The 17,924-nt window shown below is 39.2% G+C and overlaps 1 protein-coding gene across 1 annotated transcript in view; it reads right to left on the bottom strand.

The window, feature by feature from the left end:
* Nucleotides 1–17,924, bottom strand: part of LOC127447571 (RING finger protein 17-like) — a 79,004-nt gene that overhangs the window by 54,264 nt on the left and 6,816 nt on the right. Inside the window, 4 exon segments of the mRNA XM_051709522.1 lie at nucleotides 9,006–9,037; nucleotides 16,718–16,794; nucleotides 16,983–17,082; nucleotides 17,084–17,149. Of these exon segments, the coding sequence (XP_051565482.1) occupies nucleotides 9,006–9,037; nucleotides 16,718–16,794; nucleotides 16,983–17,082; nucleotides 17,084–17,149 (275 nt within the window).

Genomic DNA, 17,924 nt, shown 5'->3' with positions numbered 1-17,924 from the left:
CCACAAACACATACATATTTATATGTAATTCAGGTGGACAAGGTCAACTTTCCATGACTGTACAAGATAGCCCGCAAGTATCTTTGTGTACCAGCCACAAGTTCCGTCTCAGAGTGCCTGTTTAGCACCGGAGGGAATATAGTGGCTTGCACTCGCTCATCCTTAAAACAAGCAAAAGTGGATATGCTGGTTTTCCTAACAATAAACCTGTGAGCTACTGAGAACCATTCAGTAGGATCATTATGGCTGGCAGTGCCATACTCATTGTGCACTTTAGTCTGTGTGGAGTGTTGCTGTTACTGACTGGAGATAATAAAGGTTAATATTTATATTAATGTTCAGACAGTGTTTCTTTTTCTTTTAAGATTTAATTAAAAAGTACAATTCACATGTTTATATTAAGTTTAACTTTGAATTACCTAAATATTTTCAAAGAGGTACAGGCAGATATTTGTTCTCCTTTATTTTTCTGCACTTTGTATGTTATGTTACTGACTGGAGATCAGTAAGATATAAATATATATATAAATATATGTATATATGTATGTATATGTATAGTTTATTTATTTAAAGACTGTCTAGTAAAGTTCACAGACAGTGTTTAAAAAGTGCAATCCACATGTTTACATGCATGTTTATTATAGTGACTTATCTGAATAATACTGAGTGTGGTAAAGCCACAGATTTGTTTTTATATTTCTGCAATCTGCACTTTAGTTTGTGTGATTTGTTACTGACTTTCATATTAATGTTTACACAAGGCTTATTTGTCAGTGCTTTATGTTGTCATGATAATTATTTATTTACAATGGAGAGTAGGCTGTGTGGGGTTCCAACCATCTCCGGGTGCGACATTTTCGGATCCAATTTGAAATTTGGCCTTGTTGAAATATTTCAAATTTTGCGACTAGACCATATGTGACCGCCTGACCGGATGTGATGTATTCATTCAAAACTATGTGCGCAAAGTGAAAAATAACAGATTTTGTCCTAAGCACCTGCTTTTGTATGTTGGACGATTATGAATGTAAATAAAATTTTCTGACTTATACATTCCAAATATATCACAAAAGGTTTTCTGTAATTACTGTAAATGTGTACGTGTGTCATTTATTCACACACAGTACTTTTGGCAGCTTCTCCCTTTAATGAAAATCAATTACGAGCAAAATGACATTGCATTACGACAGTTGTATGTCGGAGACCGAGAAATGGCGACTTCAGTGTAAATAGTCTTAACAATGGTAAAATGATAAAAATCAGATCACTAAGGCTGCGTTTACACTGCAAGGCTTAATGCACAGATCCGATCTTTTGCCCATATCCAATTTTTTTCCCACCAGTTTACACTGGAGACACGACTCATATCTGATATCTGTGTTTACATTAATCTCCCATCCAAACTCGAATGATTCCATTGCGGAATGCTTTCACTTATGAGTGCCATGATTCACCCTTTGGTTTTGAATGGCCTTCTGCTATTCTTCAAAAGTAGGCAAAATTGCATGCAATTGCAATTAATTAGGCAAAAAAGGAGAAGGCGAAAGCAACTTTTCACTGCTGCCATGGTAAGCATGGCTTTAATGATTTCAACTTCGGTCAGATGAGAAGTGTGACTAAAGCCCTATTCGGACAGGATTATTTTTCTGAACATACACTGGCGGCCAAAAGTTGGGAAAGATGTAAAGATTTTGCTCTTATGGAAAGAAATTGGTACTTTTATTCACCAAAGTGGCATTCGACTGATCACAATGTATAATCAGGACATTAATAACGTGAAAAATAACTATTACAATTTGAAATCTTAAACTACTTCAAAGAGTTCTCATCAAAAAAATCCTCTACGTGCAGTAATGACAGCTCTGCAGATCCTTGGCATCCTAGCTGTCAGTTTGTCCAGATACTCAGGTGACATTTAACCCCACACTTCCTGTAGCACTTGCCATAGATGTGGCTGTCTTGTCGGGCACTTCTCACGCACCTTACGGTCTAGCTGATCCCACAAAAGCTCAATGGGGTTAAGATCCATAACACCCTTTTCCAATTATCTGTTGTCCAATGTCTGTGTTTCTTTGCCCAATCTAACCTTTTCTTTTTGTTTTTCTGTTTCAAAAGTGGCTTTTTCTTTGCAATTCTTCCCATAAGGCCTGCACCACTGAGTCTTCTCTTTACTGTTGTACATGAAACTGGTGTTGAGCTGGTAGAATTCAATGAAGCTGTCAGCTGAGGACATGTGAGGTGTCTATTTCTCAAACTAGAGACTCTGATGTGCGTATCTTCTTGTTTAGTTGTACATCTGGCCTTCCACATCTCTTTCTGTCCTTGTTAGAGCCAGTTATCCTTTGTCTTTGAATACTGTAGTGTACACCTTTGTATGAAATCTTCAGTTTTTTGGCAATTTCAAGCATTGTATAGCCAACAGTCCTCCAAACAATGATTGACAGATGAGTTTCTAGAGAAAGCCATTTTTTTTTTGCCATTTTTGAACTAATATTGACCTTAAGACATGCCAGTCTATTGCAACTCAAAAACAAAGACAATGTTTTTTTATTTTTGTTCCTCCCCTTTTCTCCCAATTTGGAATGCCCAATTCCCAATGCACTCCAAGTCCGCATGGTGACGTAGTGAATCACCTCAATCCGGGTGGTGGAGGACGAATCTCAGTTGCCTCTGCGTCTGAGACCGTCAATCTGCGCACCTTATCACGTGGCTTGTTGAGTGCGTTACCGCAGAGACCTAGCGCATGTGGAGGCTTCACGATATTCTCCACGGCATCCATACACAATTCACCATGCACCCCATCGAGAGCGAGAACCACATTATGGCGACCATGAGGAGGTTAACCCAACGTGGCTCTGACCACCCTAGGAACCAGGCCAATTGGTTGCTTAGGAGCTACCCAGGCCCACACAAAGACAATGTTAAGCTTCATTTAACAAACCAAATATCTTTCAACTGTGTTTTATATAATAGCAAGTGATTTTCTAGTACCAAATTAGCAATTTAGCATGATTATTCAAGGATATGGTGTTGGAGTGATGGCTGCTGGAAATGGAGCCTGTCTAGATTTGATCAAAAATAACTTTTTTCAAATAGTGATGGTGCTGTTTTTACATCAGTAATGTCCTGACTATACTTTGTGATCAGTAGAATACCACTTTGGTGAATTAAATTACCAATTTCTTTCCGAAACATCTGTACATTATTCCAAACAAAATTATTTTGGCTGCCAGTGTATGTCCGTAAAGTAATTATTACTGCGGATGTCTGTAATACCGTCAATTTGCACAGGATAAACAATGTCTGTATAAATCACAGAGACGGGTGTGTCTACAGCATTTACACACTGCTGTCACGTGTAACTCACCTATTAGAAAATGTATATTGTGCTGATTATATAGGAAATACTAAACATGTTTATATACTTTAGGAGCAAACTGTAAGCTGTTTGCTCCATGGCACAGTGTGATTATTAAACCCCATAAAGCTGTGATTCTTATTAAATAAATACATAGCCTGTATGTGCTGTGCACTTCAGAGTGCTGTCTGTCTCTGTCATTTCACCCACAAGTGTGCGCATGACGATCATGATGAGGTGTTTTCTGTGTATGAGCGGCCACTTCATTTTGAAGCACACACTTGCAGATTATTTATTTATTCAATTAAATCAGAGACTTTAGTTTAAGTATCATACTAGGACAGGGGTCGTCAACTTTTTTGACATGAAGTGCCATTTTTTATTTTCCTGGTCAATAGCTGTGCTATAATTTTAATTCATCCTATTAGCCACTGTAGCAAAGTACATTCAAAATGTTTAATGAAATAAAAATCTAGTTAAAGACAATTAATACGTTTTCCACAATACAGTGATAAAAAAAAAGCAATACATATTTTTACAAAACACTTTTCATTTTTTTATTTTTTTAATGAACAGGGTGTGCAAAACCTACTACTTCACTCACTAACATTTTGGAATTCAGCTGTCATTTATTATTATAACCAACAATTATTTATTGTTGTCCAGTTTGTCAGTATAATATGATACAGTATTATTTGTATAACTTTGAGGATTTGCTGTATACAATAGTAATATATTTCTGTCTTATTTACTTATTCACCTGGAGGCTGCAGTATATTGTTCAACATGTTGCTTAAGGGAGTATTTTATGCAAGCACTGTAGGCAACATTCGTAGCATTATTGTAACAGTAAACATACAAGGCATGGCGGCCACTCAGCACACTAGAGCAGAAAGGGGGAAAAACATTGCTGTTTATCAAGAGCTGAAATTTGCTTGGTGCAGAACAATCTCAAATAATGTTATACATTTGCTTGGTGCAGAATAATGTTATACATTGTTACAGCAACCTCTTTGCAACCTGAACTTGTTCAGAACGTTCAATATTTGTGACACCTGTGCTAAAAACAATCAAGATGCGGCACAACGAATGAAACAGGCATGCTTTTTTGAGACCTGATGTTATTTTTAACTTGACACGGAGTCTAAAAATATGCCAGTCCTGCGTGAGACACTGAAGAAATAGCGAGATGTGGTGCAGCAGGTATGGATGTTCGTCCAGTGCGTGTTTACAAAGGAAAACAATGGAAAAACTGAGCAGACGCACGCAAAAACACGTTCAGTGTGAATGGTCCCTAACACATCCATTCGCGCGTATGTGATTGAGAGCGCGTGGGCGAAACAAGTTTGGAAGGACTGTATATTTTTCATAAATTACAAACCCAACACAAAATCCTACTTGAAAAACTGACTTAAAAACCCGGCGGATCTCTAACGTGAACCGCTCTGAGAGGGCTGACAACAGCGTATTCACACCGCACGTGTACCCAAAACAACATGTCACCCCTCAAGTGGTTCTTGCTGAGCTTTCCTACCATGTCCAGGACCCCATGCAATTGCGTGGTGGTTAAAACCGCTACTGTATGATATAATCGTGATACTGTAAAAAATTGCTTATTTGATAACTGATCACGAAATTGTGTGGAATCTTATATATTTCTTATATTATGTCATTGTAATCTTGTAATTACTAGTACGCAAGCAACATCAAGAGAGGAGCAGACTATTTTATTTATATGAATTTTTTCGCAGCTGACCTGCATTCCAATCTACATCTAATATAATATAATCTTTCCTCATGATCACGCAGCGTGTTTTCATCAGCTGAATGGGAGACTAAACACTATTAAAAGCGTGACTAGACTCATACTGCACGTGCAAGCCATTCGCGCATCACAAGCCAATCAACTAAACTCAGCAAGAAAAGAAACGTCCTCTCACTTTCAACTGCTTTTATTTTCAGCAAACTTAACATGTGTAAATATCTGTAAGAACATAAAAAGATTCAACAACTAAGACATAAACGGAACAAGTTTCACAGACATGTGACTAACAGAAATTGAATAATGTGTCCCTGAACAAGGGGGGGGGTCAAAATCAAAAGTAACAGTCAGTATCTGGTGTGGCCCTTAGCCCTCACCCTCCGATCCAACAGGTCCCAGACATGCTCAATGGAATTGAGATCCGGGCTCTTCGCTGGCCATGGCAGAACACTGACATTCCTGTCTTGCAGGAAATCACACACAGAACAAGCAGTATGGCTGGTGGCATTGTCATGCTGGAGGGTCATGTCAGGATGAGCCTGCAGGAAGGGTACCACATGAGGGAGGAGGATGTCTTCCCGGTAACACACTGCATTGAAATTGCCTGCAATGACAACAAGCTCAGTCCGATGATGCTATGACACACCGCCCCAGACCACAACGGACCCTCCACCTCCAAATCGATCCCGCTCCTGAGTACAAGCCTCGGTGTAACTCTCATTCCTTTGACGATAAACGCGAGTCCAACCATCAGCCCTGGTGAGACAAAACTGCGACTCGTCAGTGAAGAGCACTTTTTGCCAGTGCTGTCTTGTCTAGCGAAGGTGGGTTTGAGCCCATAGGTGATGTTGTTGCTGGTGATGTCTGGTAAGGACCTGCCTTACAACAGGCCAAAAAGCCCTCAGTCCAGCCTCTCTCAGCCTATTGCGGACAGTCCGAGCACTGATGGAGGGATTGTGCGTTCCTGGTGTAACTCAGGCAGTTGTTGTTGCCATCCTGTACCTGTCCTGCAGGTGTGATATTCGGATGTACCGATCATGTGCAGGTGTTATTACACGTGGTCTGCTACTGCGAGGACGATCAGCTGTCCTTCCTGTCTCCCTGTAGCGCTGTCTTAGGGGTCTCACAGTACGGACATTGCAATTTATTGCCCTGGCCACATCTGCAGTCCTCATGCCTCCATGAGGCATGCCTAATGCACATTCACGCAGATGAGCAGGGACCCTGGGCATCTTTCTTTTGGTGTTTTTCAGAGTCAGTAGAAAGGTCTCTTTAGTGTCCTAAGTTTTAAAACTGTGGCCTTAATTGCCTACCGTCTGTAAGCTGTTAGTGTCTTACCGACTGTTCCACAGGTGCATGTTCATTAATTGTTTATGGTTCATTGAACAAGCATGGAAAACATTGTTTAAACCCTTTACAATAAAGATCTGTAAAGTTATTTGGATTTTTACAAAATTATCTTTAAAATACAGTGTCCTGAAAAAGGGACTTTTCTTTTTTTTCGTACCTGCAAAATCCTAAAACTTTATTTCCAGGTTTAATTTATATTTTGAATAGACTGTGTGGGTTTATGTTTTCTCTTTTAATCTTTTAATGTAATTTTGAGTGTGACAATGGTTTAAGGAGGGTGTACCTGGGTTGGAAATCTCAAGGATTAACAGTCCTTACTACACCACGTGTTGTTCTGAAAGCAAAAAGAAACAAATTAAACACGGAACGTAGGCTGTCATCCGCGCAGCCTGACCGAAGCAAAGTGGCCGCGTGATTAACCTAAAGTGAAGCGCTGCCGGCTCGTGATGCGCGAATGGCTCGAGTTTTGGTATACTGCAGTCTCATCATATTTTAACTTTTTGTTTAGTCTCCCATTCAGCTCATGAAAACACGCTGCGTGATCATGAGGAAGGATTACATCAAGATGTAGATTGGAATGCAGGTGCGGAATTTATATAAATAAAACAGTCTACTACTCTCTCGCCGTTGCTGGCGTGCCAGTGATTCCCCCAGCACTGGCATGCGTGCCATAGGTTGCCAACCCCTGCACTACGACATATCACAATTTTAATTTCATTAATTGTACATTCAAACATTAATTTTCATCATATTCCATAAAATTCTGCGTTTTATTGCTAATGCCATTTATATGACTAGATTCCATGTTTTCCACTTACTACATGTAGTAACCGTGGTATAAGCTGACTCCGATCGTTGAATTATTGTAAATTAATTCACATCCCAAGGCATTAAGGCTGAATCACTATGCTACCAACCCAGTGTGAATTTGTTTTTTTTTTTGTTTTTTTTTAATAATCAGTGGTCCGACTGTCATCGTTGTCTAAAGTTTTCTAAACTCACAGCAGGGTCGGACTGGGAATCAGGAGATTTCCCAAACGACCGGTCTAAGTAACGGCTGCGGCACAGGGGTGGACTGGCCATCGGGAGAACCGGGACTTTTCCCGGCGGGCCGGCTGCGAAACAGGCTGAAATGGGCCGCCGCCTTATGCAGAACGTGCCACAAAGGACAGCGACCAAACGACTCCCTCAACAACTTTTGGGCCAGTTTCTATGTAAAATCCCGGGCCGATTTCTCTTCCCAGTCCGCCCCTGACTCACAGGGATGCAAACTCATGAGGGTTGAAAAAGTTGAGACAATCACTGATCCTCAGACATGTTTTCCAGGGTTATTTTTTTGAAGAATAAGCCATAAGCACCAGCTTAAGCAATTTTAAGTATTCCAGTATAGAAATTATCTGCACAATTGTGTAAACGCTCTGTTCAATGCCAGTGTCAAGTGGTGCTTTACCCTCCACATGACAAGCATTGCAGAAAGCATCATGGAGGGGCAAATTTATGAGCTTGCCACTCAGGAAAGCAGGAGGTGTGCACAATAAGCATTGAAAATATGTATTTTGAAGAAAAAAAAAAGGCAATTATAAAATAAAAAGAGGACTTGTTTATGTCTTAGTGTTTTAGTTGTTGTTGTTGTTGTGTCTGGTGAAACTAATTACTGTAGTTCAATTACTGGGGTCTCTGGATACAAGAAAAGATAAGGTAATAATTAAAATTTGACATTCAATATCTCTTCATAAATCGGGACATTGCAAAATTCCAGGTTTTCCAGGACATGTGGGAACCCTGTGCTTGTTTCTCTTTTACATGGTTAAATAAAGTGCTCAAGAAGTGTTGGAAAGTGCAGATTTACTGGCTTTTTATTAACATGTCAATTTGCACTGGATTAATATTACATGGGGTTATTTTACAGGCTGTTTTAAAATAGGTAAAACACACTGTAATTTTTACTGGCGCGGGAACGCACAGTGCGGAAAAGGTCAGGGAAAATTACTGACATGACTGATTAGAATGGGATTAAAATGACTGAGAAGCTCTGGTAATTATTACATTACCCCACGTCCCCATATAAAACTAATCCTGTCCGAAAAGGACTCAAGTCCACACGTTTGATGACAGGGAGTGGGTACAAAATTTCCAGAAGCTTTGAGTTTTTGTGCGAGTGCCTACAGCCACGTCTGCTTCACAAGGACACGCCGTTAAGAAAAGCCAAGGCGAATCGGATATGCCTGTTTAGACGTAGGTCAGATGTCCAGATATCAGATATGTATCTGATTTAAAACCACATTTGAAAGAGGCTCAGATCAGATGCAAAAAGATCTGATCTAGTGCAGATTATTCTGTTTAGACATGTGCAGCAATATCCGATCTGTGTCAGATGTCAGTAAAAAAATCTGATTGCTTATGACAGTGTAAACACAGCCTCAGTAACACTGGTTTTTCCACACATTCTAAAACTGAAACATACATTCAAAGAAGCAGATCCTATAGATACTCACACATCATCATCATCGGCTATTTTAAGGCAGTTATTTATACTTTCAGTAAGACTTTCCACCTGAAGACGGCAGCTATATACAAAAAAGCAAAGGAAAGATTCATTTAAACATGATTAAAGACAAACAAGATGGTCAGATTAAAGCAAGCCCAGCACAATGTTAGAATGTGTGTAGACTCAGTTCACTGACAAAAAGTTCATCTTTCCAAACCCGTATGACTATTGAATATATTTAGCAGAATGTCTGATCTGCTTTCCCCAAAAAGTATTTACTGTTTACTATCAACACACAACAAAACAATTATGACCGTAGTTCATACACAGTGCTCTAGACTAAAAAAAAAAAATGACTGAGGAGCCACGGGCTCCTAAAATGAAACAGATTTAGTACACAAATCACAGAATTGCTCATATTGTTGTTCAAAAGAACTGTTGCCCATTCTCAAGTCCAGTTTTGAGGATGAATTTTGATGATCTATTGCAGTGGTTCATTCACATGAGGATGAATATTTCTAATTTTACACTTTGCCATTTTTAGATACTCAGCTAACATACTGTTCCTTGTTGCATTCTTCCAGTGCAACGCAACTGCATGGTACTGAATAGCAGTGCAGGTAGAACTGACATACTTGATATAATTAATTAATATTAACTGCATAGAAAAAAAAAGTGTTCCCATCGATCCCAATGTCAGGTTGATTTTAAATTACTGTTACATTTGCAACCATTGTAGTTGCAGCCTGGACCAAGATTCATCCTTTGTGCTATATTCAAAGTCTTCTGAAGCTATATTATATGGAAAAGAACAGCATGAATATTAGTGGTGCACCGATCAGGAAATTTGAGGCCAATACGATCACCAATTTTTTAACACTAAGACCGGACGATACCGATTGTTTAAAAAGTGCCCTTTGTGGAAATGGAGGAGTACGGTGACGCCATGCGAAGGGCAGACGTGTGAGAGACAGCTCTGCGCACTATGCAAAAAAAAATTACATTATTTTCATGATATAATCCTGTGAAATTCGATACACCCAGTTACACATTTACTGTTTGAGGTAAACATGGCAAAGAAGTCAAAATCCTCGGGCTCTGGAGACATTAAAAGACACTTACAGGTTCAAGATGAAAGCCCAGAGAGGCCTGTGGACCGGGGACTCGATTTGGATGGCGTGGCGGGAGAAGGAATCCAGCGTCAACTGTCCAACATGTCGGTGATGTTGACGAAGGTACTTGCGGACTTGGAGGATCTCGCTGTAATACGTCGATCGATCATGGCGATAGAAAAAAATTCTTTGAGCTAGTCACAAGAGTGACAGATGTTGAAAAACAAATAGATTTTTTTGAGGCATCAGAGAGGGAATTAGCTGCTAATCCACCCACGACCAAAGTTGATTTGGAACGTGTTCTTGAAAAGCTTGAAGATCTTGAGAATAGAAGCCGCAGGAATAACATTCGATTTGTTGGAATTCCTGAGCGTGAGGAGGGCAGAGATATGGTGAAATTCCTAGAGGAGCTTTTCCCGAGTCTGCTCGACATAACAGGCCACAAGCTGGAAATCGAGTGAGCTCACAGTGTCCCAGCTCACAGATCTGCTGAGGGAGGAAGGTCCCGATCGATTCTGGCCAAATTTTTGAGATCATCCGATAAAGATCTCATGTTGCGCCAGGCAAGGAGCAAAGGAAAGATTTCTTGGAAGAATTACAATATTTTCTTGTTCCTGGACTTTGCGAACTCGACAAGAGAGAAACGAAATCGGTTTAGGGAACGCAAGAAACTCTTATATCAGCGGAAGATCACTTTTGCTCTGATGTTTCCGGCCAGACTGAGAATAAACACCAAGGACGGCAGCAAAGTATTTACATGTCCCAATCAGGCAATGTCTTTTATTGAAACAATGGGTGAGTAACCGTTGGGTGTTTTTCTTGTGAGTGGATTGACTCACTGTACATACTCTGGCTTTCAGAGGAAGCTGGGCGCCATTTTTGTTTCCTTTTACGTTGGCTCCGCCAAGTGGTTGGAGTTTGTTTTGTTTTGAGGATTAACACTTTTCCTTAAAGAAACTTTTGCATTGACGGAAGATCACTTTTACAATGAACGGATGACCGCAAAATATCTACATGCCCACACAAAGGATGTCTTTTATAAAGTTGGCGGACTGTGTAAATCATGGGATATACTTTTGTGCGGCCTCCGAGTGAATTGACTCTTGACCATCTGAGAAACCAGGATGCGTGTTTCGTTTCCTTTTGTGCTGGTTCCGCCTAGCGGTTGGAGCTTCTTTTGTTAAATAACACTACTTCGGGACAGTTATGGATGAATCTGTCAGTTCCTTGTGCTTATGCCTCCTGTTGGCTGGAGTATGATTTGTGGAGTATTTTCGTGAGACATTGGAATGATTATGTCATCTGCTGCACTCATCAGCTGGCTCACTGGGGCAGTGGTGGCTCAGCGGTTAAGGCTCTGGGTTATTGATCAGAAGGTTGGACGTGCAAGCCCCAGCACTGTAAAGATGCCACTGTTGGGCCCTTGACCCTATCTGCTCCAGGGGCACTGTATCATGGCTGACCCTGCACTCTGACCCCAGCTTAGCTGGGATATGTGAAAAAAAAAGAATTCACTGTATATGGGCAAATGTGTGATAAATAAATAAAATTATAATTATTATAATCACTGAAGATTCGTTTGTCTATCCAAGGAAAATGAAAGGCTTTATATCGGCTGGAATTTGTTTTGTGAAGGAACACACCTTCAAGACAGTCTGTGAATGAGTCTACATGTTCTTTGTGTTTATTCTGCCTATTGGCTGGGGTTTGTTTTACAAAATATTTGATGTTATGTAATTTTGCCTTACAAATTTGTGAGGCAAAATTGAGCAATCCGATGGCAAAGTTGTCACGGGGGCTCTTGTAGGCATACATGGACTCTTTGAGTTTAAAGGGATTGACGCCGGTTGGCGCTGTCGTGTATAGGGTTAATGCGCACGTTTTTCTTTTTTCTGTTTGTTTTGTTCGGGGGGAAGTTCAGGGTTTTATTGTTGCATTAATGTTGAAATGTGGTCTTCATAATTTTGTTTTTGGCACACAATTTATTTTTTCTATTATATCAAAATGTAAAATGTTAATATGAGTGTACTATCTCTCTCCACATGGAATGTGGTTTGGGGTACCCCATAAAAAGAAGGAAGGTTATTTCTTTTCTTAAACTTAAGAAATATGATATAGTCTTTCTTCAAGAAACATCTTTCCCCACAGGAAGCTGAAAAATTTGAGAAGATATGGGGTGGACATGTTTTCTTTAGTGTCGGCTCAAGTAAGAGCAAGGGAGTCATTATATTGGTAAATAAACATTTACAACTCAAATTTCTCAAACAGTTTAATGATAAATTAGGAAGAGTCATTATAATTTTAGCAGAAATTCAGGGGCAAAGTCTGATTTTGGCTAATATTTATACACCTAACGCTGATGATCAGGGCTTTTATACAAATCTTGAAGGGATGTTGCAAGCCGCTGGCACCACTCATGACATAATTTTGGGAGGAGACTTTAATCTTTTGATAGACTCAGTCCTTGATCTTAGTGAAGCAAACATGTGCAAGCCCCCTAGAGCAACACTGACGCTTCACAGGATGTGTGAAAATCTTGGTCTTACAGATATTTGAAGACTTTTGAACCCATCTGGTAGAGACTATAATTTTTTTTTCCATCAGTCCATAAGATTTATTCTAGAATAGATGTTTATTTTTATATCCAAATCCCTCATTTCATCTGTTGTTGATTGCTCAATTGGAAACATTCTAGTCTCGGATCACGCCCTGGTGAGTTTAGAGATGTTGCCACATATAGAGAAAAAAAATCATATAGTTGGAGCCTTAATGTATCCCTTTTGCAAAATCCTGATTTCCAACAAATGTTAAAGACTGAAATCAGTGTTTATATGGAGACCAACTGGTCCTCGGTATCCTCTGTGGGCGTGGCTTGGGAGGCACTTAAGGCGGTTCTTAGGGGGTCGGATCATACAGTATGCCTCATTCATCAAAAAATCCAAAGCACGAGAACTCGTGGAGTTGGAAGGGAATATTAAAAGTGCAGAGGCAGAGCTGAAGTGCCGTATGTCATCTGATGGCCTCAGAGAATTGACCCGATTGAAATATAGATATAATACTATTTTGTCGCAGAAAGTGGAGTTTTGGTTATTCAGGGCAAGACAGTCATACTTTGAGTCGGGGGACAAAGCAGGGAAGCTTTTGGCTAGATATATAAAGCAGAGAGATTCTTTTTCTACCATTCCCTCAGTGAAATCTGCTGGTGGTGAAATTTTTACCTCAGCCATTGATATTAATAATGCCTTTAAAGAATTCTATCTTGATCTTTATAGTTTTATAGCTTTATAGCCTCCAACTAAATGTACAAATTTTGTCAAACATTTTGGCTAACCGATTAAGTAAGGTTATGACATCTCTTATAAATATACATCAGGTAGAGTTTATTCGGGGCCGCAGCTCTTCTGATAACATCAGGCGTCTCATCAATATCATGTGGTCAGTAGCAAATGATCAGTCTCTGGTCGCTGCCATCTCACTTGATGCCGAAAAAGCATTTGATATGGTAGAATGGGATTATCTTTTTAAGATTTTGGAAATGTATGGGTTTGGGAGTACATTTATTGGTTGGATTAAGTTACTTTATAAACACCCTGTAGCAGCAGTACAAACAAACAGATAATTTCAGATTATTTTACTCTGAATAGGGGCACTCAGCAGGGTTGCCCTCTTTCCCCATTATTGTTCTGTCTTGCCCTGGAACCATTAGCAGCCATGATAAGAAAGGAGGATGATTTTCCAGGGGTGATGGCGGGAGGTGTGGCGCATAAGCTTCTGCTTTACGCAGATGATAATTTATTATTCGTCTCCGACCCCACTAGATTTATGCCTTGCCTCCACAGAATTATTAACTCCTTTTCCAAGTTCTCAGGATACAAAGTCAATTGGTCTAAATCCGAAGCTTTGGCTTTGACAGCTTACTGTCCAGTAACGGCCTTCCAGCCGGGCACCTTCCAGTGGCCCAAACAGGGCATTAAGTATTTGGGAATTTTATTCCCAGCAAATTTGTCTGATTTAGTCAGAGTTAATTTTGATCCCTTAATAAAAAGATTTTCGAATGATGTGGACAGGTGGGCTTCATTACACTTATCGATGATTGGGAAGGTTAATGTAATTAAAATGAACTGTATTCCAAAATTTAACTACCTGTTACAATCTCTACCTATAGATGTCCCCCTCTCTTATTTCAAGCAATTTGATAGCATAGCGAAGTCCTTCATTTGGAATGGTAAGCGTGCCAGGTTAAATTTCAATAAGTTGCATAGGCCGATTGACAAAGGTGGGTTAGGCCTACCCAAGATTTTGTTTTATTATTATGCATTCGGCCTCAGACATTTGGCTCATTGGTCGCTTTCACCTGAGAGAGCCCCTCCCTGGTTTCTTATTGAACAAGAAGTTCTTGCCCCTATTTCGCCATGGCAAAGCCTTTCGATCAAACTAACCGTAGAAGTTATGTCACACCCCGTTATTTCGCATTTGCACGTGGTTTGGACTAAAGTGTCCAGAGTGTTTAATTCGGACATTTATTTAAATGTTGCCTCAAGCATATGGCTGAACCCTAAATTACATATTAATAAGTCCCCTTTCTGTTGGTCAGTGTGGATTGGGAGGGGGGTTACTACACTCGGTGACCTACGTATATGAGAGTGGAGTACTGAGATCTTTTGATAATTTGGTTCAACATTTTAAGATTCCTAGATCCCAGTTCTTTAGGTTTTTACAGCTGCGCCACCAGCTCTGTACTGTTTTTGGGAGTGGTGTACACCCCCCTAAAGTGGCAGATACTTTGGAAATAGTGATTACTGTTTATTGGAAAGGTCATGAAGCTTCTGTGAATTACTCCCTGTTAATTCAGAGTCTGGGGGATGGAGCTTCGTCTTCTCTCAAGAGATCATAGGAGAAAGATTTAAACTTGGTATTGGAGGAGGGAGAGTGGGCTTGGATCCTAAAAAGCATCAGGTCTGCATCTAGAGATGCAAGGATCCGTCTTATGCAATTTATGATTTTGCATCGGTTCTACTGGACCCCCTCTAGATTGTACAGGCTTGGTCTTAAAGTCTCACCCACCTGCTGGCGATGCCAGTCAGAAGACAGGGACACAACCCATGTTTTTTGGGGTTGTATTAAGATTCAGGAATTTTGGTTGAGGGTCCAGCATTTTGTGTGTGATGTACTGGATGCTCAGTTTTCATTTTGCCCCAGACTTTGTATTTTGGGTGATGGAGGGGTCCTGAAAATAGGAGATAAATATATGAAAAGCTGGGTCCTAACCAGCGTGATGATTGGCAGACAGCTAATCCTTAGGGGTTGGAAGTCAACTGATGCACCCTCATTTCATGACTGGTGCACCGAGTTGGGTAAAGTGGCAGTTTTCGAGGAGATGACTTCCAGACGGCTGGGGAACCTGTCAAGTTATGGCAGAAAATGGGGCAGTTATTTGTCTCATTTGAAGAGGTCCTAGTGTGGGGCAGTGGAGGGAGACAATTATTATTATTTATTTATTTTTATTTCATTTTTTTTTTTTTTCCTATATGTTGAACTTTGTCTTTGGGGGGGGAGTATAAAGGGTTATAAGTTGATTCCTAACGCATAATTTTGAGGTTAAATGTATTTTTGTCTGTCTTGGAATCAATAAAAAAATTTAATAACAAAAGAAAAAAAAAGTGCCCGTTGCCACACTTTTGCAATTTATATTTTGCAGTTATATGTTTATGCCCCACACAGTTAAATTACGTTAACACTTTACAAAAAGCTTCCATTTATTAACATTAACAACATTAGTTAACATGAACTAATGAACTTAATGTTAGTTACAACATACACTATTACATTTTTAATATCAAAAGTTGTATTAGTTAACATTAGTTAATGCACTATGAACTAACATGAACAACTGTAATTTTATTAACATTACAATTAATAAAGACCATAAAAATATATTGTTCATTGTTTGTTAATGATACCTAATGCATTAACTAATGTTAACAAATGGAACCTTTTTATAAAGTTACCAAAATTACATTAAAATTACATGAATTGTGAATTGCTAACATTTATTTGTTTTGAAACAGTTATGAATAGTTCTGTTGTAAATATTAAAAATGTCATTGTGACATACTCGTAAGCAGTAAAAACCATGAGGGCAACTTAATATTCATACATGTGTAATTCTTACACATTTTTAAAAACAAACCTGCATATTCATCTGAATAACAGCATGTCTGAAAGTTTAAATTCATGAATACTTAGAATTGCTAACAATTCACTCTCCAGTGGCCACACTGTCATGCATCAAGGGCTGAGAAAGCACTCATTCATTAGAGTAGCAGTGTATGCGTGATTCCCTGCATGCTGCAAAAAAGATTGGGCCTGATTCTAGGCACGATCGGCCGATCGCAGACTTTAGGCAAAGATCAGCCGATTTAGAATGGTGGCCGATCGATCGGTGCACTCCTATTGAATATTCTGCTAAGTATATACTTTTGTGAAACACAGAAGAAAATCATGTGGGTTTGTACTGACACAAGTAAATGAATATTATTTTTTGGACTATTTTTGGGGGGGGGGGAGGGGGTGAACTCCCTTTTTAATAGATCAAGCAGAACAACATGGAGAATAAGAGAAAGAGGCTGAGATTGATGGTGTTTTACCTGAGTCCTGAATGCAAAGACAGACAGCTCATGTCATATGACTCAACATCCACTGGAATGTGTAATGTCTCCAAAATCTCAAAAATAAACAAGTAAATTAAAAGCAACCCATACTGTACCACATTAAAGCAGTAAAAGAGAACAATCTACAGAGAGAGACCTCTGAAGACAACATAAATCTGCATTCATCAGGACATAATGTAAAGCAGGATTTGTTTTGATTAATGTGAGAGATCAGAGATGATGTCGTCCAGTGCAGCATTACCTCATCTAGGATGCAGTAGGTCACTAGAGAAGGAACCTGTCGGACATGTCGAGCTTTCTGAATGGTTGTGCGCAGCTCTTTCACTCTCTCTTCTATTCTTACACTCCTTTTGGCCATCCAAGAAGAGATGCTCCACAGCACTCAATTTTGATAACAACACACTCTGTCTGAAAAATTCCACAAAATGTACATCCAGTGTTGATTTTTGCATAGTTTTTGGTTTTAGTCATAAACTCAAAAAAAGAAACGTCCCCTTTTCAGGACACTGTATTTTAAAGATCATTTTGTAAAAATCCAAATAACTTTACAGATCTTTATTGTAAAGGGTTTAAACAATGTTTTCCATGCTTGTTAATTGAACCATAAACAATTAATGAACATGCACCTGTGGAACAGTCGGTAAGACACCAACAGCTTACAGACGGTAGGCAAATAAGGTCACCGTTATAAAAACTTGGGACACTAAAGAGACCTTTCTACTGACTCTGAAAAACACCAAAAGAAAGATGCCCAGGGTCCCTGCTCATCTGAACCCCCCCCTTTTTTTCAGGGACACATTATTCCATTTCTGTTAGTCATATGTCTGTGAAACTTGTTCAGTTTATGTCTTAGTTGTTGGATCTTTTTATGTTCATACAAATATTTACACGTGAAGTTTGCTGAAAATAAAAGCAGTTGAATTTGAGAGGATGTTTCTTTTTTTGCTGAGTTTAGTTTGTCTTTTAACAAAAATGTCCTTTAAAATTAGTCAATATTTCATCATGTCATATTCATTTTATTCAGTTTTACTCTGACTAAAATGGCATAACATTTTAGTACACAAAAAATATCTTTTAGTTGATAATTTGCAAAATGACAAAAAACAACATGTCAAAATGTAACAGACCAAACTTTAATCAAATATTCAATTTAGAAAAACATTTTATAAACATTTTCTTAATT

Source organism: Myxocyprinus asiaticus, chromosome 10 (genome assembly GCF_019703515.2).
Source record: "Myxocyprinus asiaticus isolate MX2 ecotype Aquarium Trade chromosome 10, UBuf_Myxa_2, whole genome shotgun sequence".
In the NCBI taxonomy this organism is placed as follows: domain Eukaryota; kingdom Metazoa; phylum Chordata; class Actinopteri; order Cypriniformes; family Catostomidae; genus Myxocyprinus; species Myxocyprinus asiaticus.
Note: the sequence above shows the minus strand (reverse complement) of the source record. Positions and strands in the feature narration are given on the sequence as shown.